This window comes from Antechinus flavipes, chromosome 5 (genome assembly GCF_016432865.1).
Source record: "Antechinus flavipes isolate AdamAnt ecotype Samford, QLD, Australia chromosome 5, AdamAnt_v2, whole genome shotgun sequence".
Classification (NCBI taxonomy): domain Eukaryota; kingdom Metazoa; phylum Chordata; class Mammalia; order Dasyuromorphia; family Dasyuridae; genus Antechinus; species Antechinus flavipes.
The window spans coordinates 196773517-196796745 of NC_067402.1; the positions used below are offsets into that span (position 1 = coordinate 196773517).

A 23229-nucleotide genomic window follows, 5' to 3' on the forward strand; every position below is an offset into this window, starting at 1 on the left:
AGCACCACGGGCGTCGTAGGCCACCTGCCCCACGTTCCCTTCGAAGTACTGGCAGGAGAAAACCACAAATCCCAGAGAAGCCCGGGGACAGGCACGCCTGCGCAGAAGCCAGAGGGTGGGAGTTGGGGTCGGGAGGGGCGGGACAGCACCGCCCCGGGTGGGGGGCGGGGTCCGAGGGGACTGTGTGGAGGCTTCTGGCTCCCGGCGCCATTTAGCGCGGAGTTTCTCAGGCGGACGTGCCGCTTCTCTTCCCTTCGCCCAGCCCCACCTTTCCCGGTGACAGAAGGCGCCAGGTGGGGGGTGACGACTCCTTCTCTTTCCCCCCCCCCACCCTTCCATCCAATCCCCTTCGCCTCCTCAACTCCCCGAGCCGGGGGAGCGGCGGAGCGCGAATCCCCTCCCCACCGACCCCTCCCCCCTCAGCCCTGAGGCGCCCGGCACCGGCCCGGGAAGCGAAGGGGTTGTGTTGGGCCCGAGGCTGGCGGGCAGGCCTCTGGGCAGGAGGGGTCGGCTCCCCAGCGGCCGTGACTTCGATCTTTCCCGTCCGATGGGCATCCTGTGAAGGGGGAGCCATTTCTTGCCACCCCACCCCCCGGCGGGGGCGTGTGTGGGAGGAAAAGGGGCGCGACTGACTGAAACGCCGAGAGCCTTCGACCCCGTTCCGTCCCCCCAGCCTTTCTCGGCCCCTCCCCACACTTTTGCCCGGGACCTGGGCGAGAAGACGCCGCCGCCCGCCAGTGGAGTCGGAGGAGGTGTCCCTCCCTCGGCTCGTTACCGCCGCCGCCCTCGGGGCCTACCATCCCGCCCTGCCGGGGGGTGGGGGTGGGGGAAGAGCCGGGGCCGGCGTGTGGTGCTCGTAGCCGCCCGAGCCGCAGCCGCATCCGCTTCCCCTCGTCGCTGCCGTCCTGCCCTCTCCCATGACTGCGGTGCCCCAGCTCCTTGTTCCCGCCCGGCCGCCCCCAGCCGCAGGATGGATGCGGAGCGTGCGGCGCTAACTTCCCCGGACCTGCGCCTGAAGCCCCAGCCAACTAGCCCACCCCACCAGCAGCAGCAGCGGCGGCGGCGGCGGCAGCAGCGCCAACAGTCGGGCCCTCAGTGTGCTCTCGCCGCTCGGGAGACCGGTCGGTGCTGAGCGGGAGCAGCCGTTCGTAATCGAGACGAGAAGCCGCGCTCGCCGCCTCGTCCCCTTCGTCCGTCCGTCTCCCTCCTCCTCCCTCTGGGTTTGCTCCCCTGTCCCCGCCCCTTCCCATTCAATTCTCGGGCCTGCCTGTCTCTGGCCGACGGACTGACCATGTCTGGTGGCTCCGTCGAGAAGCAGAGCGGACCTGCGGGGCCCCGCTTCCTCTCGCCCCCGGCCGTGCCCCCGAAAAATAGCTCGAGCTCGGATACTTCAGTCGGGGAGAAGCTGGGGGCGGCTGGGGCTGAGCCCGGCGCCGGCAGGACCGAGGAGTACCGGCGGCGCCGCCACACCATGGACAAGGACAGCCGAGGGTCGGCCGCGACCACCACCACCACGGAGCACCGCTTCTTCCGGCGGAGCGTGATCTGCGACTCTAACGCCACGGCCTTGGAGCTGCCCGGCCTTCCCCTGCCCTTGCCCCAGCCCGGGCCCGTCGCAGCTGCCACCGCCGCCCCCCCGCCGACTCTCGCCCCAGAGCCCCACCGGGAGGAGCCCTTGACTGCCCCGGCCGTATCCCCGGCAGCCCCCCAGCCTCCAGCTCCCCCGGCTCCCGCGGACCATCCCAATGGCGGCCCTGCCTCCGCCGCCGGCCGCGACCCCGCCGTCAAGCACGCCCCGACCCCCGCCGCCTCCAACCATGTGGGTAGCAAAGAGGAGCCCGCGGCAGCGACAAGCGGCAGCGGCGGCGCCGGCGCCCGGGAACAGGAGGAGCGCAGCCAGCAGCAGGACGACAACGAGGAGCTGGAGACCAAGGCTGTGGGCATGTCCAACGACGGCCGCTTTCTCAAGTTCGACATCGAGATTGGCCGCGGCTCCTTCAAGACCGTCTACAAAGGCCTGGATACGGAAACCACCGTGGAAGTAGCGTGGTGCGAACTGCAGGTAAAGCCCCCCTCACTGGTCTGCTCTTTCTCTGGCGGATTGGGGGAGGAGGCGGGGAGCCTGGGGGGAGAGAGCGGGGCGCGGGGGTTGGGGGGGGAAGGAAGCGGTTTGAATCTAACATTTTAAAAACAGGCGTGCTGACTTGCGAAGAAATCGTATCCTTTTGGACACCACTCATCGGTTTTTCCCTTTCTCCTAGTAGAATTGAGATTGCTGTAGATGAGGACGGTGGGTTTGAAAGGTATGAATTAGGGCTAGTTGAAGGTGCTTCGAGAGAGTGAAGATATTGGTAACTGAAGGATTTGCAATGAGTGAGGGAGTGGCACATATGGCTTACAGAAAACGACTGGCACTGCTGCTGGTACTGGTATTAGTGTGGGGGACTTTTTTGTGAGTTAGTGAAGGGTCCCAAATTTTGAGTCACAAAAAATAGATGCCTCACTGGAAAGTACAGGATCTTCCTTCAAAACCTTTTTTCCCCTCATTCTACAATACCACCTCTTTACCAGTGACGAATTGCATTAGCTCAAATGTACCAGATTATTTTTCCCATCTCAAGAAGAGGTCTCAATTCCAAAGGCATAAGAGTTTGCTGGGTCTTTATATTTAGGTTTTTAGTCTATATCCTAAATGTGAGTACCATTTAATGGCTACATACTCCCTATCTTGTGTGCATTTAATGCAAAAGTAGTAATTAACTTTAAAAGTTTCCTTCACACTGTCATTCCCTTCTTGTAGTTAAGGGCGTCTGAACTAGCAGCATGTATAAGAATATACTTTTAACAATGTTTAAGTCACGTACTTGCTAGTGTTGCTCTGATACCGTCCCTTGAAGCTCCTATTAGTTTTCAGTTCATGTTCTGTGCCAGTTGTACAGATGCCTCAGGGGGAAAAGTGCTTTTAGAATTATGCAGTCTTCATTGTCTTACGTTTGTTAGAAAAATTCATTATGCCACAATACCTCTGAATCTAAAACATAATGCTTACATAAACCCTCGTCTGATATTGTCATCAAGGTTTTAGTGTTTAAGTTTCAGTGCTATTGTCTTAAATGGTCAACAGCTTAAACGACTAGTTCTGTCTTTACCCAAATGTTCGAATAATAGCATAAGTTAATAGAAGAAGCTTAAGCTTGAGGCTTTGTTGAATCGTAATGTCTAAACTACTTTTAAAAAATGTCTTGTTGGTCCTTCAGATCTTAACGAATTAATAAAATGTGTCAAATAACATTAGAAAATGAAAATATATAACTTGGCAGTTTGTGAATGAAGTTCTTTTATTCAAATGTTGAATTGGCAAATGCTAAAACACTTAAGCTACAAGATAGTTAATGAAAATTTGTCATATAGTAGATGGAAATGCTTAACTGCAGAGAGAAGTTCCTTAGAAACTAATATAATTCAGCAATGTAAACTCATTAAGACTTAAGTTGAATTTACTATAAATGATATTATGCTTAAATAATTATTGAATTTCTGCAGTTTGAACACTGGCTCCAATTTATAGTCTGAGACTGTTGCTTAAAACTCGAGAGATATCAAAACTTGTTCTTCACCACATTACCTATCAGAGTCAGAATTTCAACCACTCTCTTCCTGATGCTGGATCCAGTATTCTTTTATCCTGTACCTGAAAAACAATTCCTCTTTACACAGACAAATTGCTGTTTACTCTCTGCTTGAAGATCTAGTGAGAGGGATGCCCGGTAATTCCATTGGCATTTCATTCTGGCTTTTTGGACAGCTCTGTTTTTCTTTACTCTCAAAATACTCTTTTCCTTACATTAAGCCTGAATTTCTCTATAAGAAATTTCTATAAGAAATATAATCTCTCTTCTCCCTGAGAGCTCATTAAAGACCTGAGGACACTATCACAGTGTTTCATCCTCTTGCACTGCCCAGCATTCTGTTCTGACAGGCTGTTCTTTCAACTGATGTTCATATGTCATGTCCTTTACCAACTGTTTGCTATCCTTTGGATTCTCCAGATAAATGTCCTTTTTAAAATGTTGTGCCCAACAGTGAACATAGTTCTCCAGAGGTGATTTGACTATAGCAGAGCAAGACTATCAATCACTTCCTTAGCTCTGAATACTGTGCTTCTCTTAATGCAATTTTTAGTTTGCTTTTAAACTCTTTTTGGCAGCCATATAACACTTTTGACTTAACAAGTTGGTTTTTTTTTTTTTTCCTTTTCTACTGTTTAGCCATGTATCCTGGATGGTACAAATTTAGTTTGTGTTTTAAATACGAGTGAGAGCTTACATATACTTTGGATTTTCAATCTCATAGAAAAGGGTACTGCTTCCATAGCTTGAAAAGTTTTATCATACTTAACCCTGTTCAGTTTTATAATCTTAGTCTCTGAACAAAAGGTCTTTTAGATCCTTATGCTCTTTCACCCAATGTATTAATTATTCCTCTTGAATTTTGTATCACCTATAAATTTTGGTAAACATGCCACCTTTGTGTTTATCCAAGACATTACTAAGTATAAGGCCAAGCACAGATCAGTAGGGCTTACAACTAGAGACCTGATTTCAAGTTGACATCAGTAACATTTATCAAGAACTATATACAAGATATCTACTCATTACAGGAATTAAAGTTCAATTTATTGGACTATAATTTCGAGTCTCTAGTCTCCTGGGTTTTTTTTATACATAACAGTACAATATTGGTACTTTACTTTTCCAGTGACTCTTCAGTTATTTCTAATTCAAAAAATGGCCAGTTCTTGGAGTTCATTGGATGGCATTAATGTCCTGCTCTAAATATATATTATTGTATTACAGGTATTGTGCTAAAGATATAACAGTGAGATAGTTCCTACCTTCCAGGAACTTTTCTAGTAGGGAGCATCAATATTTTCATTAAAAAAGTAGATACAGTGATTAGATGGGAGGGGATTGTAACAACTGAGGGCCATCAGGAAAAGCCCCTTAAAAGAGATAAAACTTGAGTCACATCTTGAATGTGGGAATTTTGGGAATCCAAGAGGTCAAGGTGCTTTTGCAAAGGCTCAGAGATGGAATGTTGTAGGCAGGGATAGCGGGTAGGACAATGTTTAGAGTAAATGGTGATTAAGGGAGTGTGATGGATAATCAGCCTGCAGAGAGAGAGTTTAGAATTGGGTGATAAAATATTATAAATGCTAAACATAATTTCATTCTAGAGACAATGGAAAGTTACTAAAGCTTCTTGAGCAAAAGAGTAGCATTGTCAGACTTGTGCTTTAGGACTATCAATTTGGCAGCAATGTGTAAAGGATGAATTGTAGATAGAGACTGGGATCAGAGATGTCTGTACAGGCAAGAGATGATGTTAGGGCAGATGTGAATAGAAAGAAGGTGGTGCATAGAAGAGATGTTGAAGAGTTAAAATCCACAAGACTGATTGGACGGGAGGAAAAGTATGAGGGCTAGAGAGTATTAAAGAAACTGAAGAGTCAGGGATGATGCCTAGGTTTGCACATGAGTGAATGGAATTGGTAAATGAGGAGGGGTGGGTTTATGGGGAAGGATAATAATTTTATTTGGTTTTGAGATATATATGAAACATCCAGATGGAGATGTTCAGTGAGCAGTTGGAATTTTCAAACAGTATTAATGCTCATGTCTGTGAGTTTTTCATGATGCTTTCTTTTTTGATGTCTCCCTTTTTATTTAGGATTTCAACTGCCTGCTAGTCTTTTGTTTTATCCTTGCATTTAAAAAATTAAAGCTTACTGGCAGAAAAAAAAAAATTTAACTTCACTCTCCTGTATGTTACCGCTGTCTGTCCCACCATCCTTGCAGTGGAACTACATCTGTTAAGTTTCTTAAATTTTGTTTTTAGAATTTCATGTGAAGCTCATCTCATTCTGAGCTTTAGCATTGCTGGTGATCTTGAATGGTAATTCTGTGCTTTTGTATTTTTCCTCTACCTACCCTTGCTTTCATCTTTTGCTCATTTCTTACTAGTTTTAAGTTTGCGTATGGCCATATTAGTCTTTTTAGATAGAAGAATTCATTGGAATTCTTCAGAATTTCACTCTTGAATTTCCTAATCCTTCTCAGCTGACTTCCAATTTATAAGTTTTAGACATGGGATCTTACTTATTTCTCTGAACCCTTTGAAATCTATATGTTTCCACTGCAGTCATTTTCTAGTCAATTGCCAAATTGATCTTTCTACAGACGAATTTTAACCATGTTTTTCCTCTTCCCCTTCTTTCAGTTCCCTTCCCATTCTCCTTCTTTCCTATTGGTAGAGTTAGTTAACTGTAGTTGATATAAGTTCAAGTATCTTGATCCCAGTATAAAATCCTCTGTTGAGGAGCCCTTCATAATCTGCCTCACTCCACCCCTTTGTAGTTTTTTCTTACCCCGTAATAACCTCTTTCTGTGACCCATTGACATTGGCTTCCTCAGTCTTTTTTGAACAAGATAAATATCTCTTGACTGTTTTTTAAAACTAACTGGCTGTTCTGGATGTTTTTGTCCTCTCTTTCCCTTTCCTTGTCTCCCTAAAAGTGCCTGTCTAGTGCCTATCCTCAGATTGTCTCCCTTAATTCTAGTTACTACACTCACACTGTATATATGTGTGTGTATACATACCTGTTTGCATATTGTCTCTTCCATTAGACTGAGCTCTTTTGAGATCAGGATTTTTCTCCCCTTTCCCCCTACTAACTAGGGTTAGTATACCCCTAACTGCTTAGCATATATATATATATGCTTTATCACAAATTACAAGTTGGAATGGTCATTTTCACCCCAATCTACACCTATCACACAGGTTCCTATCATTTTCACTATAAGAACAAGTTTTTTCTTGTTTATGAGAATTTAGAATCTAATATAGCAGTACTCCCAGTGCTTCTTTCAGGTGTGAAGAATGATATTGATTTCTCTGCTTTTGACAGACAAATAACTGAAATCTCCCATCACTATTATTTCATGCTTTTGCACTAAACTGTGATCTGTTTCCCAAATTTTTCATCTACTTCCTGTTTCTGTTTAGGTGGTCGGTGGCATATATTCCTTTGATAGTCTTTATTTTATTTCTGCCTTATGTCTTAGAAGAAAAATCATCTTTTTTTTTTTTTTTAAATCACATTTGATAAGTACTGAAAGATTCTTATTCTGTGACAGTGGTTTTATATGGTCCCTTTAGCTGAGCATCATCAATCTTCACTGCATTTTTCGTCCTTCTCTTCTTGGGTGTTTTTTTTTTTTTTTTTTACTTGATGCCAACATTTTATTCCTTAGGGACAAATAGCAAACAGTCTCACTTATTACTTAGTTCCTAATTTTTAGTTGTCCTTTACACAGATGTTTCTCCTTTGTATTACATAAAAGGAGGATCAGTCAGCAATATTTTTTAGAATGTTCAATATATTCGAAGTAACTGTAGTGATTCTAGACTGTGTGTCCTTTGTAGCACTGTCTAGTGCTTTTAACAATACTGTTTATAGAAGTATAACTCGAAAGGACCTTAGAAGCCATTTAGTCCAACCTCCTCATCTTACAAATAAAGAAATTAGGGAGGTGATAATAAGAGATCAGGAAGAAGGACAAAGGAAGAGCTTTCAGTGGTCTCAGTTTTTGGGGGCATAGTTTGAGATGAGGAGGTTCTCAGCTGAGGGGGACCAAGTAGAAAAGGAACTCTTTTTTAGCTTGCAAGATGAGAAATAGCCTCTCTGGATTATGGAATAGCCGATCATTAGATAGGAATGGAATGTTAATAAGAAAACCCAGGTCTTTTCACACTATATCAGTGAATGAAATTACAAACTGTGTTTGAAAAGTTCAAATTTACATCAAAGAAATAATTCATTTAATTTATTTTTAATTTACAGAATGGTATAATGAGATCAGGTACCTACAAATCTAATTCCTAAGGAGCAGAGATTAGTTTTAGCTTTTTACCACTATACTTCCTTATACAGAAAGGTTTCTGTGTCGGACATTTTTTAATATATGTAGTCAAATGCAAAGATTCAGAAACCTACCTGAAAAAATGTTTAGTTGAGCTCTTCCATTAAAAGGCTATTTATTGGGGCAGCTAGGTGGTGCAGTGAGTAGATAGAGCACTAGCCCTGAAGTCAGGAGGACCTGAATTCAAATTTGACTTCAGACTTAACACTTCCTAGCTGTGTGACTCTGGGCAAGTCACTTACTTAACCCCAATTGCCTCAGCAAAAAAACAAACAAAAAAAAACTATTTATTGAAATAAATACATAAATCAAAGCTTTGAAGTTTCATCTCACATCCAGCAAACTGGCAAATATGAAAAAAGATAGGAATTATCAGTTTAGGGGGGATGAAGAAAAAGAGAGGCACACTGACCATTCAGCTAATCATTCTGGAAAGCATTTTGGAATTACTCTTTTTAAAAAATGACTAATGCATATTCCCTTTGACCATGTGATCTCACTGCTAAGCATGTAACACAGTCAAAAATAGAAATAATGTTGCATACGACTTAAGATAATAGCAACGTTTTTTCTGATATTATGAAAAAAAATCAATGTATATCAATTGGAGACTAGCCAGGGAAAGCGCATTAATATTTCAGTACAAGAAGTTATCAAAATAAAAAATTCAGAGAATTATTGGAAGACTTAAGTGAACTGATACAGAGCACAATCAAGAAAACATGCAAGGTGATGGCAACAATTAAATTTTAATATAAGTATTTTTTAACTGAAAACAAAGAAACAATGCTATGTAAATTATTATGACCATATTTGGTCCCAAAAAAAGAGTTGAGAAAATAGACTTCCCTTCTTCTTTGGGAATTACATGAGTTCAAAACTGTACATTGCTTATTTAAAAAAAAAAAAAAAAGCTAAAATGGCTTTTAGAGGTCAAGTTAAAACTAAAAAAATTACATTTTGAAAAAAGAACCAAACAAGAGCAAGAATAACAGGATCTAATACTTTCTGTTATATTCCCCTCCCCCCCCTTTTTTTTTTCTGTGAAGATTTATTGAAGACTCCTGGATATAACAGTCATATACTTTTTGTTCATCACTTGATAGCTTTTGACAGTATTTAATATACTCCTTGAACATTTCAATTCTTTGAAAAAAGCTGGGTAGTAGAAAAAACATCCCAGTTTCATTCATTTTAAGGATGAGTGCCAGAGCTTTAAATTTTGCTTACTATTAAATCTCTTCTCTTTCTAACCTGTACCATGATAGTGAGCAAATAGAATTTGGCATGACTGAATCTGGGAGATACTATTGGAGGTGTTACTGATATAAACTGCATAGATATATCTTAATTCTGTTCCCTATGTCAAATTAAATTTCTTTTTATGAACCAAAACATAAGGATAAAGTTAGGTGGAGAATAATAAGTAGAAACTAAAATGAGAAAAGACAAGATCACCCAAGTAAGCATGGCTGTTCTGGGTGTGTTCTGATTTGGTCCCCTAGTGAAAAATCTTTTTTTTTTTTTTCTTTTAAGTATGAAAGGAAGAAATAAGCAGAAATAGTTATAATTAGAATCATCTTTCTGGAGAACTGTTAGCCTGACAGTTATGTTACCTGGACATCTTAGAAGTTATTTTGTATAATTACACTGAAAAATTTCAAGTTTAAATGAATGTATACAATGGTGTTCCCTTTTACTCTACTGGCTTCTTTCCTGTTTTCTGCATATTCCTAACTTTCTTGTCCTTAGAAAACAGTCATTTAAATTGTCTGCTGACTTTCATCCTAAAATTCTCTTTTCTTTTGTGGCCAAACTCCTTGAGAAAGGATCCTATACAATTTGAGTTCTGACCTTATCTTTAACCCAAAACTGCCCTCTTCCAAAATTATCAAAGGCCTTTTCTCAACCCTGATCCTTCTTAACTTGGCAGTATTTGACAATAACTTCTTCCTGTATAAGTCACTCTCTTTTAAGTTTTTTGTGGCACTTCTCTCTCTGTTCTTTGGTCTGTTTTGACTGTTCCTTCTCAGAACAGTTCTTTGTTGGTTCTTCATCCTTGTTTCACCTACTAACTGTAGCTCCAAGACTCAGATGATTGCTATTAGATAGATCTCTGTATTCTGTCCTTGTCTCCTTTTTGAGCTCCAGCCTGACATCATCAACTTTGTCTTCTGGATATCTCAAACTGGATATCCCATTTCAAATATAGCATAGGCAAAATAGAGGTCATCTTTGACCTTCTGAATCTTCCCATGGCTATTAAGGGTTTCACCATCTTCCCTGACTCACAATCCTGGTGTTATATACGACTTCTCATTGTTATTTACCCAACGTATCTAATCCATTGCCAAATCTTATCTTTTCTACCTTCATAACATATCTAAGATGTGTCCTCTCCACTCACAAGAGAGGTATGTGATACATTGAATAGAGCTTTGGGCCTACTATGTGCCATGCTGTGCTAAGCACTTTTTACAGTTATTTCATTTGATATAACAACAATATGAGGTAGGTCTGGGTAAGAATCTTTATGGAGATAGAGCTTTAATAGAAGCACTTAAATCTTTGCCTTTTGGTAAAACCTTACCTTTCTATACATATATCTTCAGAGTCTGCCCCTTTTAAAATAAGCTTTTTGAGTGCAGAGTACTATGTACTATTGTATGTAGTACGTACTTGCACATAAGGAAGTCAGGCACAACAGCTAAAATATAATCTTGCTTTTAAAATTTCATGCAATTTTTATAATGAGCCTATGAAAAGCAAACTTTCCAAGAAAGTCCCATCCTATTTAACACATGTCCATATTTTCATAGGAATTATATCTAGTACATTTATCATTTAATCAGATATATGTGGCATTTAGGGAGATTGTTCTATTAACCCTAAATGCTGTAAAAAGAACTGGTATTGCAATAAGCTTGATTTCCTTTTAAATTTTAGTATACTTCTTTTTGTGGTTCCTTTAAAAATTTTTTTTTTATCAAAGCTTTTTATTTGTTAAAGCATGCATTGGGGCAGCTAAGTGGCGTAGTGGTTAGAGAACCAGCCCTAAAGTCAAGAGGACCTGAGTTCAAATCTGGCCTCAGACTCTTAATACTCTTAGCTGTGTGACCCTGGGCAAGTCACTTAACTCCAGTTGCCTCAGCAAAAAACAAACAAAAACCATATGCGTGGACAGTTCTTCAACATTAGCCTTGCAAAACCCTATGTTCCAGTTTTCCCTCCCTTCCCCCATGCTGTCCCCTAGATGACAAATAGTTCAGTAGATGTTAAACATTGTAGAAATATGTTAAATCCAATATATGTGTACATATTTATACAATGATCATGCCGCACAAGAAAAAAAGAGAAGCAAAATAAAATGAAAGTAAATAACAACATAGTGAAAATGCTGTGTTGTGAATCACACTCAATACCCACAGTCCTCTCTCTGGGTATAGATGGCTCTCTTAATCACTGATCATTTGGAACTGGTTTGAATCATCTCATTGTTGAAGAGAGCCACCAACAATGTATCAGTTTCCCACTTTTCCCACATCTCCCTCCAGCATTGGTCATTATTGTGTCCTGTCACTTTAGCCAATCTGAGAGGTGTCTCAGGGTTGTTTTAATTTGCATTTCTCTCATCAAGAGTGATTTAGAGCATATTTTCATATGATTAGAAATAGTTTCAATTTCTTCATCTGAAAATTGTTCATGTCCTTTGACCATATATCAGTTGGAGAATGGCTTGAATTCTTATAAATTTGAGTCTCTATTTTCTATTGTAGAAATGAGGCTTTTATCAGAATGTGGTTCCTTTTTTATAGCACCTTTCATCTATTCAATTCATATGCTAGTTCACCTCTAATCAACTGAGCCTTTGACTTTTGAAGCTTGAGTAATTGTCTTTTGTCCTTATAATTGGGAGCCATAATTTTTAAATTTTATGTGGTTTTTAATAAAAACTCTAGGGTAAGAATGCTTCAAAGTTTTTTTTAAGTACAACTACCTAAGCTATAGTACTACTACTAAGCATTTTAGAAGTTTATATCAAAGATAAAAAATATATCTTCAAATATGAATTGTTTATTTTAGATGAAATACTAATGTAAGTTAAGACTTTTAAAGATAATTTTTTCTTTAATTTAGCATATCTTATCTACTTGTAACTACCAAATTATTTCGTGACCATAGTTGTGAACTAATAATGATTATTGGGGAACAGAAAATGGATTCTTTTATTTTATGTGGTTATTATACAAAATGTTTTTTTTTTTTTTTTTTTGTTAAGTCAAAATCCCTGTTACTTTTACCTGCTACTAAAATAATTATTTTTATGATAATTGTAGCTGTTGTACAATATTTTAGTAAAGATTAAAAGAATACTGTTTGTTCTGAATATAGAAACAATTTTAAGATTATTATAATTTAGATAGGATACTAAGTTGATATTTCAACTCCATGTTCTAATTGTAATTAAATTCTTTTATTCTGTAAAAAAACACCTTTGACAGCAGAATTGCTTTTTAGCAGTGTGCTGCTTTAGTTCTGATGTTAGGGAGAGGAATATTATCTGAGTCATGAACATTATAGTCATGCACACCACTTCTATTTCTCTAGGTTCTCAAGCACTTCTTATTGTCCTTAGGCTGAGATTCCTGTAAATTAGGCATTCAAATTATACTTTTGATGCATCCAGTTCCTACATATTAAATGATAAAGAAGAAAACAACAAAAAAAGGTTTTATCCTATGTCCTTTCCAGATTTGTCTGAAGTTCTATTCTATCTTTGCTTTCTTTCTATACAATTGTAGTCAATATGTAAACTTGTGGTTTTTGCAATTTTTTTTCCTTCACTTTGCATAGGTCTTTGAGTGTTTTACTTTTTTCCTTTTTAAAGGAATCCTTAAACTTACATATGCCCCTTCTTTTTGAAGGCAATAAGTATTCTTACGGTTATCTAATATTAGTTCCTTTTCTTTCTCATAAATGTTAGGATTAGCAATTAGTCTGTATTTCTGCTGGACTCTGAAAACCTAAAAGATCCTCCCTCCTAAGAAGGTTGCAGAATAACTTTTGAGGTATGGTAGGAAAGCAAAAAAACAAACAAGCCCCACTTTGGATTATATCCTTTACCTCCAAATGTAGACCATCTAAGTCTATGTGTGTGTAAAAGCAGTGGACACTGTCATTAGCAGCATACAACATGTGTATGTATATATACATAGCTGTAAGAGTACTGGCTTTGGAGACAGACTTAGCTATTAAGTAATAAGTTGGGTTTTAGTGTTTCGAAATCATGAGGGTTTTTGTTTTTTTTTTAAATCTGTAAAATAGGAATCAATAAATATTAAGAGTTTATAGTATGCAAGGCATTGGGGATTCCAGGATAAAAATAAAAGTCTCTGCATTCAAGGATTTTACATTCTATAGGGGGAGACAACAGTGAAGATACATGCACTATGTTCCTCTTAAGATTGTTGTAAGCAAAATGCTAGCTATTATACATAATGTATGTTTATCCATTCAATAAATATTTAAGTATCTACTGACCTTAACTTTAAAGGGCCAGAGTCTCCCATTGCATCCAGGGCCATCTTCAGTCATCCTGGACCACTGGACCCAGATAGCCCTGAAGGGGAAAGTGAGGCAAGTGACTTTGCATAGCCCTCCCTTACTTAAAGCCAATTTACTTCATATCATGCTATCACCTCCCTGATGTAATGGTCCTCTTTGAAAATGAAAGACAAACAGCAACAATCACTGGAGACATTAAAAGAAATGGCTAGAGCCCTGCTTTTAGGAAGCATGCAATTTAATTCAGACAATAAAATGTTTACAAATATTAAACAAAGGAAAGTGAATTGTGCAAAAAATAGGCAAAATTTTACTTGTAAATGAATACTATGATGTATAAGTTGATAACATGTTACACAAAATTCTGCTTCAATTAGATGAACTAGTTTGTACTATTTTTGTATTCTCCATTACAGGTGCTGAATACATAAAAGGCACTCAATAAGAAGTTATTGATTGATAAATCTCAATGACAGTATGCTTGTGATTATCTCTTGAACTAACTTAGATTTAAGAAAGTGTTCAAATTCTTCTCTTCTCTTGTGGAAACCTATTGTTAAGAGCTTGGTAATGATGACCTAGAGCCAGGATAGGACTGGAATTTGTCAGGTTATAGGTCACACCTAGTCCAAAAAGCCCTAGAAGATTTCCATTAGCTTTGGAAATCCTATCTACTTTGTTTCTTTGATTGACCTTGGAAGAGCTGTTGTGTTGTAATTTTTTTTTTTTTTTTTAGTACAACATCACTGAATCAAAAGGCTTTACAAAAATAGTAAGCACATAATAATCACATAAGTGATCGAATAATCATTTAGTTGCTTTTTATCAATCATAGTGATAGCTTGGCATTTTTCCTCATCAAATTTATGGTCTTATGATAGAGAGATTAAAAAACGGTTCTGCTAGTAGCTATCCAGATGAAAGTGAAGAGGCATGGTGAGATGATCATGTTTATCCCAGAGAATAATTGGGTACTTGAAGGCTGGGGGAGGACCATAATTTGAAGCATTTATTAGGCTTATTCATTTTTTTTTTTTTTTAATTTTTTATTTAATAATTACATTATATTGACACTCATTTCTGTTCCGATTTTTTTCCCCTCCCTCCCTCCACCCCCTCCCCTAGATGGCAAGCAGTCCTTTATATGTTGGATATGTTGCAGTATATCCTAGATACAATATATGTTTGCAGAACCGAACAGTTCTCTTGTTGCGTAGGGAGAATTGGATTCAGAAGGTATAAATAATCCGGGAAGAAAAACAAAAATGCAGATAGTTCACATTCGTTTCCCAGTGTTCTTTCTTTGGGTGTAGCTGCTTTTGTCCGTCATTTATCAATTGAAACTCAGGTCTCTTTGTCAAAGAAATCCATTTCCATCAAAATATGTCCTCATACAATATCGTTGTCGAAGTGTATAATGATCTCCTGGTTCTGCTCATTTCACTTAGCATCAGTTCATGAAGGTCTCTCCAAGCCTCTCTGTATTCATCCTGCTGGTCATTTCTTACAGAACAATAATATTCCATAACATTCATATACCACAATTTACCCAGCCATTCTCCAATTGATGGGCATCCATTCATTTTCCAGTTTCTAGCCACTACAAACAGGGCTGCTACAAACATTTTGGCACATACAGGTCCCTTTCCCTTCTTTAGTATTTCTTTGGGATATATAGGCTTATTCATTTTAACCACAGAAGGCAATACTAAGAGCAACAGATAAAAATTACAGAAAAGGAGAGAGATATCTACTTGATATGAAAGGAGTGGAAGGAAACAACTTCTTAACAGTTAAGAACTCTTCTAAAGTAGAATGGGCTATCTTAGGAGATGGTAAGTACCTTCTCAGAGGAGGTTTGTTTTTTTTTTTTTGTTTTGTTTTGTTTTGTTTTTTTGAGGCAGTCAGACTTATCCAGGGTCATACAGCTAGCAAATCTGAGATCACATTTGAATTCCTGACACAAGAAATTGTCCTATTCCCTGTGCCACCTAGTTGCCCTACAAGAGGTTTTTTAAAGTGAAATGCTAGATGACCACTTATTGGTCACATAAAGAGGTAAATTAGACTAGATTGCCCCTAATGTGTACCTCAATTTCATGAATTTATTATTGTGTCACAATAGAATTCTTTTATTTGATCTTGAGTATAATTATGTCATAGTGGAAAGCCACACTGCTTTCTGCTTATGGCACATATTGAGTGATCTTAGGCAAATCATCTCACTTCTCTGGAATTGAGGCAACTCTTAAAATTTTCAGAAAAGGTGCCTATCTGCATATGTAGAAGGAGCTTAGACTGTAGCTAAGCTAGAGCTATTGAGGAGAGGAAGGATCTTTTTTTTCAAATACTTTTACTCATCCAAAGAAAATTTTAGGTTTTACGTAAATCTAGACTATATTGAAAACATGCTAAAATCACATTTAGAACAAAAGTATCCTAATTTGGAAAATTAATTTTATTGTTTTAAAAAAATTAGTCATTCTTGGGTATTGCATTAAATGTAAAATTTAACCTCCCAAATTTGGTGTAGTGCATTGGACAAGCATTTAGAAAAATGTGATATGATATAGCGGACTCAAGAATTGAAGGACATGATTTGCCAAAATAAAGAATTTAGATCATTTGTTAATATTCTTATTCTTTATTTTCCATGGTCATTTACTTTTTTAGCAGGTTCTTTTTACATCTTTTGACTTTGAGCAAACTGTTCAAAATACCTAATTTTAAGAATAAAGGTTGTTGGTTTTTTTTTTTAATTTTCCTAATTTTTAAATTATAGCTTTTTACTTCTAGTCTAATTTTTTTTGGTTTGTTTTTTGAGAGCTCCCTCAAAGCAAATAAGCAGTTATTCTGCAATTTAGTCTAGTTTCAGAGCAAGGATTCTTAACCTAGAGCCTATGAACTTAATTTTTTTTTAATATTTTAATAACTATTTCAAGAAAACTGGCTTCATTTGTAAACCTATTTTATTTTATGCATTTATCAATATTATTCTGAGTTCATCAACTTAATCAGATTATCAGAGGGGATCCTTGACACAAAAGTGGTTAAAATTTCCTGTCTTCTACTGAATCATTGGGATTCTGAGAGGTTAAATGACAGGTAGAATGTGTCAGAAGCTAGGCCATACTTTACCCCCGAGGTTTTCTGAGAGTGAGGCTCCATTCTGTCTACCATATGCCCAATGTTTTCCCTTATCCAAGCTGATGAGGCAAAAGCATTTATTAAATGTGATAGGTACTATTCTAAATATTACATAAAATGTTGATTAAAAAAAGTTAATTTTTTAACCAAGTCAAATAAGACCCCAGCATTGAAATGTAATAAAAATTTTGTAAGCTGCTTTCCCACTTGTTATTACATGTGGGAATATAAAAAGTTTTCTTTCTGAAAAATACTGTTTTCAAGGGACCAAAAGGCAGGAGAAAAATAGACAAGAAAACCTGACAGTGAAAAGGAGGGAAATCATTTAATTTCAGGTAGGTTATAGACTAGAATTTTATGCTAGCCTACTTGAAGTCAGGAAATTGAATTTATATACATATACATATATGTATATATGTATATATATATATATATATATATATATATATAACTGTTTGTTACGTTTTTAATTAGAATTATGAATAGTGTAATTTATTTATTATTGCAAAAAACCATTCATATAGCATTTGTGCTTTTCAAATATGGTTTTAAAATTATGACTTGGAGGAAAAAAATTCACTGTTAGATGCTTAATGTTATTTTGTCACATGAATCTGCTGAAATACTGCAATGTATGAGCTATACAACTGTCATAAAACACTGAAAAGAAAAACTGAAAGACTTACAGGTTGAAAAGTGTTCTCATTCTGTTATCTACTTTCCTTTTCTCTGCTTTCTCCTCCTCCTCCTGCCCCTCCCCCCCAAAAAAATGTTGCCTTCCAGAACCCATAAAAAGGTGCCAATGTGGAAAATTCATGGACAAATATAGATAAAATCCGTATAGAATAAGAATGGAGGGACAGGTGACAGTCTTATGTCCATGAAATGCTTGACCACATTGTTGAGATCAAAATACCAAAAGATGAGAACTGGCCAAAAAGAAAAAAAAAAAAATTTGCCATTCTATTAAAAATTGCTGTGTACATGGATGTTCAATAGACATTTGAGTGTAGTAAAAAAATATTCTGATTTACCATTTTAAAATAATAGGTGTGTTTAACCTGAATTCTTGTACAAAATTCCAGATTCAGTGTGCTATAGGCTCAGGGAATCTTAATTAGTGCATATGATGGTTTCCAACATTCATCAGTTGTATAGTCGCCTGCTTTTTTTTTTTTTTTTTTTTTAATTTTAATTTTGCAAAATTACACTGTTAACACAAACTCTGCATCTTGGGGTGGCATTTATTGTTTAACCATAACTGCTTTTCTGTGAACAACTGAAATATTACCAAACCTGTCATTGATCCTAGGGCTTCTTATTTTACTTATAGCAGAAACTTAAAGGAAACGGAAGCTATACTTCTTTTTCAATATCTCATCTAAGTTCAGCAGATGATTTCTGATTTTCCTGGTGTCTATCTCTTAAGGTTGTTTTGTATGTTATTTTGTTTTGATTTGCTTTTAGTCATTGGAGAAATATAGTTTGCTTTCTTTATGGAGTTGTCTATACAGAAATATTCATGGATCTGTGATTGCATCAGTTTGGGGATTCCTTCCGTCTTTTCAGATTGCAACCCATCCTCATCCTCTCATTGTTGTCAGTGTCCTTCCATAAAGTTGTCAAAAGAGTTTGCCTAATTTGCTGAAAGCTATACTCAATTACTTCTAAGATTTTGAGGGTACTAGTGGAAAATTCTATTTTTGACATCTCTCACTATGGACCTATCTTATTATTGTACATTTTTTTATTCCAGTTCATGTTTGGGAGTCTTTATTGTTGGAGACTTTTATTCTGTATATCACTTATGGAATGTTGATAATAAAAATAAGATGGACCTTTCTTCATGGGAAGCTTGGGATCATTAAAGCTTTGCAGTTTTTTGATGGAAATCTCAAGTTTCTTTATTTCCTCTTTTAGCTTTTAGTCTAGTTGCTCTTTTATTGTCTGTCCTAGAAATATATATATTTTTAAAAGCTTTTTTATTTTCAGAATATATGCAAATAGTTTTCAACATTTACTCTTGTAAAACCTTGTGTTCCAAATTTTTTCTCCCTCCCTTCTTTTCATCTCTCCCTTAGACAAGACAGAGACAGCAAGTAATCTAATATATGTTAAACATATTCTGATGGGCTAATAGATAAATTGTATAGGGTTCCATCAAGATTTATGGTGTAATCTGTGCAGTAGACTACATTAATTGGGTCCACTAAAAATTGGCGCTGTCTGCTGCATTTTTCATTTCCTGCCCCATCCTAATATCTTCCAAGCACCTATTTGATGAAATCTTAAGTTTTACTCTATTTTGGTAGGTTTTGTTACATCTTGCTTTACTGATAAGACTGAGGTCATGTGATACAAATTCTCATGCTCTTTGCCTCACAATTTCTCAGTTGTCATTCTTTTTTTTTCTATTGTAAATGAAATTGCACCCCTTTGTCCCCTACCCCCACAACAAAACTTGGTTAAGAAAGAGCAGTATTTTGAGTGAATGAACAACAATAAAAATTAAGCACTTTACCATGCTAAGCTTTGAAGGTAAAAGCAAACAAGGTATTCCCTGCCTTTCAGGTAGCTTATATTCTAACAGCTTAAGACAACAAATAAAAGAGATTGTAGTTGTAAAACAGGTGGAGGATGACATTGGTTTGGAAATGGCCTTGAAATATTCTTTGAAAAAAGCTGAGAGCTCACTTGTTAGACTTGCAGCACCAAGGGGCAGAGCCTGATGAGTAAAAAAAAGATTGGAGTATGGGCAGCTTTTGAAAAATGGTTAAGAAGAATTGTTATTTTGTATCCTGGCCTTTTGCCTTTTAAGAGTAACTTTAGGCTTTCTAATTATTTTCTCTATTTCCAGAAATCATTGATTTGTAGATCTTTGCTTTTTCTGTCATATGTCACTTTTTAAGTACTGTCATTGTAATAGAGCTAATCTGCTGCCTTGAGTTCTTAGACACAGCTAACTGGGTCACCAAGGATTGTCCTCTGGATAGAGATGAGCTTTGTGATGGATGTTTGCCAGTGGTCTTTTTAATCTCTTATTGCTCGGTGATGTACTAATGGTTAAAATTTAGTGAAAAACTATCGTCAGGTGGTAGCACATTTTGTGTGTCTAACACTGTTAAATGTTGGTAATTAACTTACATGAAAATAACATCAATGAATTCTCAAAGTTTGAGAATGGAATATGTGAACTAGAATTCTGGGTGATATGTAAATATATCTTTGTGGAAGATGAGACTTTTATACATGAAACAAATTAAGAGGACAAGATGGTCTAAAGTAGTACCTGAGAGACACTGAATATAATAGGAATTAAAGGGGAAGAGAAGGGTGGGAAAGGGAATTAAGTGCCTATTTTGTGCCAGGCACTATGCTAATAATATACTTTACAAATGTTTTATCTGATCTTGCCTTCTGAGGTAGATGAAAAAAAATACATTTAGGAATCATCAGAAATTTTCAAGCATAAGACTTTGAATTGTGCCTTGAAAGCTTGGATAGGTAGAGTATAAGGGTTGAGTTGCCTGCTTCCATCCTTATCAGTTGCTAGCAGATGTTGCTTTGCCCAGAGGATATCGTTTTCCTTGGGTAGGGAAACAAATTGTAGTTACCCAACTTTTTTTCCTATTGATGGTTATATCCATAGACTTAGAACTGAACTGTACATCTATTTCAACTCTTTTCTTTTATAGCCAAGGAAATTGAAACCCAAAGAAGCAAAATGATTTCTTGTAAGTAGCAGACCTAGGGTTAGGACCCAAGTACAGTACATCCAGACTGTCTTTTGATTATTGGGAACTGGATTTCCTTTGACACCTCAGATTCAATGTCTAAAACAAAATTCATTGCCTTTATCCCTTTTCTTCTTTTATTTTTTTCTTTTTTGGCTGAGGCAATTGGGGTTAAGTGACTTGCCCAGGGTCACACAGTTAAGAAATGTTAAGTATCTGAGACCAGATTTGAACTCAGGTCTTCCTGACTTCAGGGCTGGTGCGCTATCCACAGTGCCACCTAGTTGCTCCTTTACCTCTTCTTTTCAATTTCCTATTGAGTTTACTACCATCTTCCTACTCACCTAGGCTTCACAATCTATGTTATCCTTAACTCCACACTCTCACCCTACATATCCAATCCAATTGACAAATCCTTTCTGCCTTAACATTTCTTGTATAGATCTCCTCTCTACTCATGCAGCCAGCCACCATCCTAATTAGTACAGGTCTTCTTCACCTCTCACCTAGACTATTGATCACCTGCCTGAAATTCTTCACCATTCCAGTCCATGTTCTACTCATTGTCAAAGTGATTTTTGTTGTTGTTGTTATTGTTGCCAAAAAGTACTATCTTCCCACTCCCCTCCATGGTGGTTTATGATGAAGCTTACACTAGTATGGTTGCTGTTGGTCATTCACAACATTATTATCTACAGTGACTGTGTGTTTTTGCCCCAGAATCTTCCTATGCCCTTAGATTTTCTGACTTCCTTCAAGACTTAGCTCAAATCCTAGCTAAAGGAGTTTAAAGGATCTAAAGGCAAGAGGCCTTTCTTGGTCATCCATCCTCAGGTAGTAGTGTATTGCTGTCTAAGTTTATCTTCCATTTGCTCTGTATATCTTCCATATATACCTCCTTATTTACCTATTGTAGACATGGGCAGCAGCTAGGTGGCACAGTAGATAGACTTACAGACCTCAAGTCAGGAAAACATCATCCTCCTGAGTTCAGATCTGGCCTCAGACACTTTGTATCTGTGGGACCTTGGGCCAAGTCACTCAACAACCCCTGTAAAATGAGCTGGAGAAGAAAATGACAAAATGATCCAGTATATTGTAGGAGAATGGAGATTAAAGGCACTGACCTCTAAGAGAGTTGGGGAAGAAGAAAGATTGTATCTTCTATTCTGAAACTGCAGGCCAGAGTTGTCAAATGTAATGCCCTCAACTCTTGAATGTGACACAAACTAGATTAAACTGTTAATTGGGAAATATTTAACCTAATAAATAAAAAAACAGTATACCAGAAGATGTTAATATGTAGTTTTATAAGTCAATATGTGATCACCAGGAATTCTTACATATGGTTCAGTGCCCCGTTTCTCCTTGAGGTTGACAGCTCTGCTCTAGACCCTGTCTTATAATGGTACTAGGTTAAAAATAGAATTTGGGGCTAGAGTGTGGGGTCAAGGGTAAACTTCATTGAGTTGCAGTTGGAAGAGACTAGTTTACTTTGTTGGAGCATATTAGATACCTGGAAATTGGATAATTATAAAAGTCAGTCTGCTTGTAGTTGTGAATATTTTTTCCCCATAAATTCTCACTAGAATTCCTAGAAAGAAGAAAAACCAAATTCTTCTGGAAAGTGGGTAGAAATGTTATAGTTCATCTGCCTGTACCATCATATTTGTAAGCAAAAAAGAGCTGAGAGAAAATTTTCTTTATTTGTACAATCATGGAGGTTAATTTCCTCTCTGGCAGAGTCCTTGTTTTTTCATTTGGATTTTACTTACTAATTATTAATAATTGTATAATGTAGTAATTTGATAGTGTTATATTTATTTATATAAAATATTTAACAATTTTACAATATGATAATTTTATTAATTTTTATTTACTAATCTGAACTGAAGATCAGAAATGTTGAATACCTGTAATTTTATTTTTCTATATAAATGTTCTCCAAACATTTTGTTTCCAAATATTAACATCATTTTAATGTAAATAATCACCATGTTTTTTAGAACATGATTTGAAGAAAGTTAATAATTAAAATTTTAACAATTATATTAGAATAACTCCTAAAAATGATTAAATCAGGACTTTTTTTTTTTATATACAAGACACTTCATTTTAAGCCCTGAAAACATTCTCCTCAATTAATCTTGGTTTTTAGAATTCAAATATTTAAACTGTTTTTACAGGCCTAATAATCAGTTCCATTTTAAATGTCACAAGAGTGCTTACTATTAATCTTGTGACTTAAAACTAACTTTTTACTGTTAGAGTGCAAAATTTAGCAAATGAATGAAAAATTCATGAAAATAAACTAATTCTTTTAAAAAGTTAATAAGATGTTTAAATCTAGGCAAGTAATTATGAAAGTCGTAATCAGACTGTGGTCAGTACTGTGCATTCCCTAATGCAGTGTTGCATGCACTACTGAGCATAATGTGAGGGAAAAAATGCCATAAAAAGTTAAGTACCAAGTAACTAACTGGAAAAAGACCTTAATGGGAGAGCAGCCATGGTCATTAATCTGATAGAATAGTTCTTGTGGAGATGATTATGTGTGTTAAGCTGTACTAACCCTTTGGTAAGTGAAATAGAAAATTCAAAATTAAATAATTTGTTAGTGATAAAATGACAGATTCCTTAAAGTAGCTCTTACACTTTTAGTATTTCCCTTTTCATTCTTATTATTTCCTTCTGATAAGAATACTTGACATCACAAACCACTTGTTTCCTCATTATTATGATAGCTAATTAGCAGATTAGTTTTGTGATTTTATAAATATCTCATGAAATATTCCATATAA

At 37.4% G+C, this 23229-nt stretch overlaps 1 protein-coding gene across 10 annotated transcripts in view; it reads left to right on the forward strand.

Moving 5' to 3' along the window:
* The first annotated feature begins 1199 nt into the window (after nucleotides 1–1199).
* WNK1 (WNK lysine deficient protein kinase 1) overlaps nucleotides 1200–23229 on the forward strand; it is a 135876-nt gene continuing 113846 nt past the window's right edge. For all 10 annotated transcript variants that reach the window (XM_052001302.1, XM_052001304.1, XM_052001305.1 and 7 more), the window contains exon 1: nucleotides 1200–2062. In XM_052001302.1, the coding sequence (XP_051857262.1) occupies nucleotides 1292–2062 (771 nt within the window). In that variant the 5' untranslated portion in view covers nucleotides 1200–1291. The remainder of the gene's footprint in view (nucleotides 2063–23229) is intronic.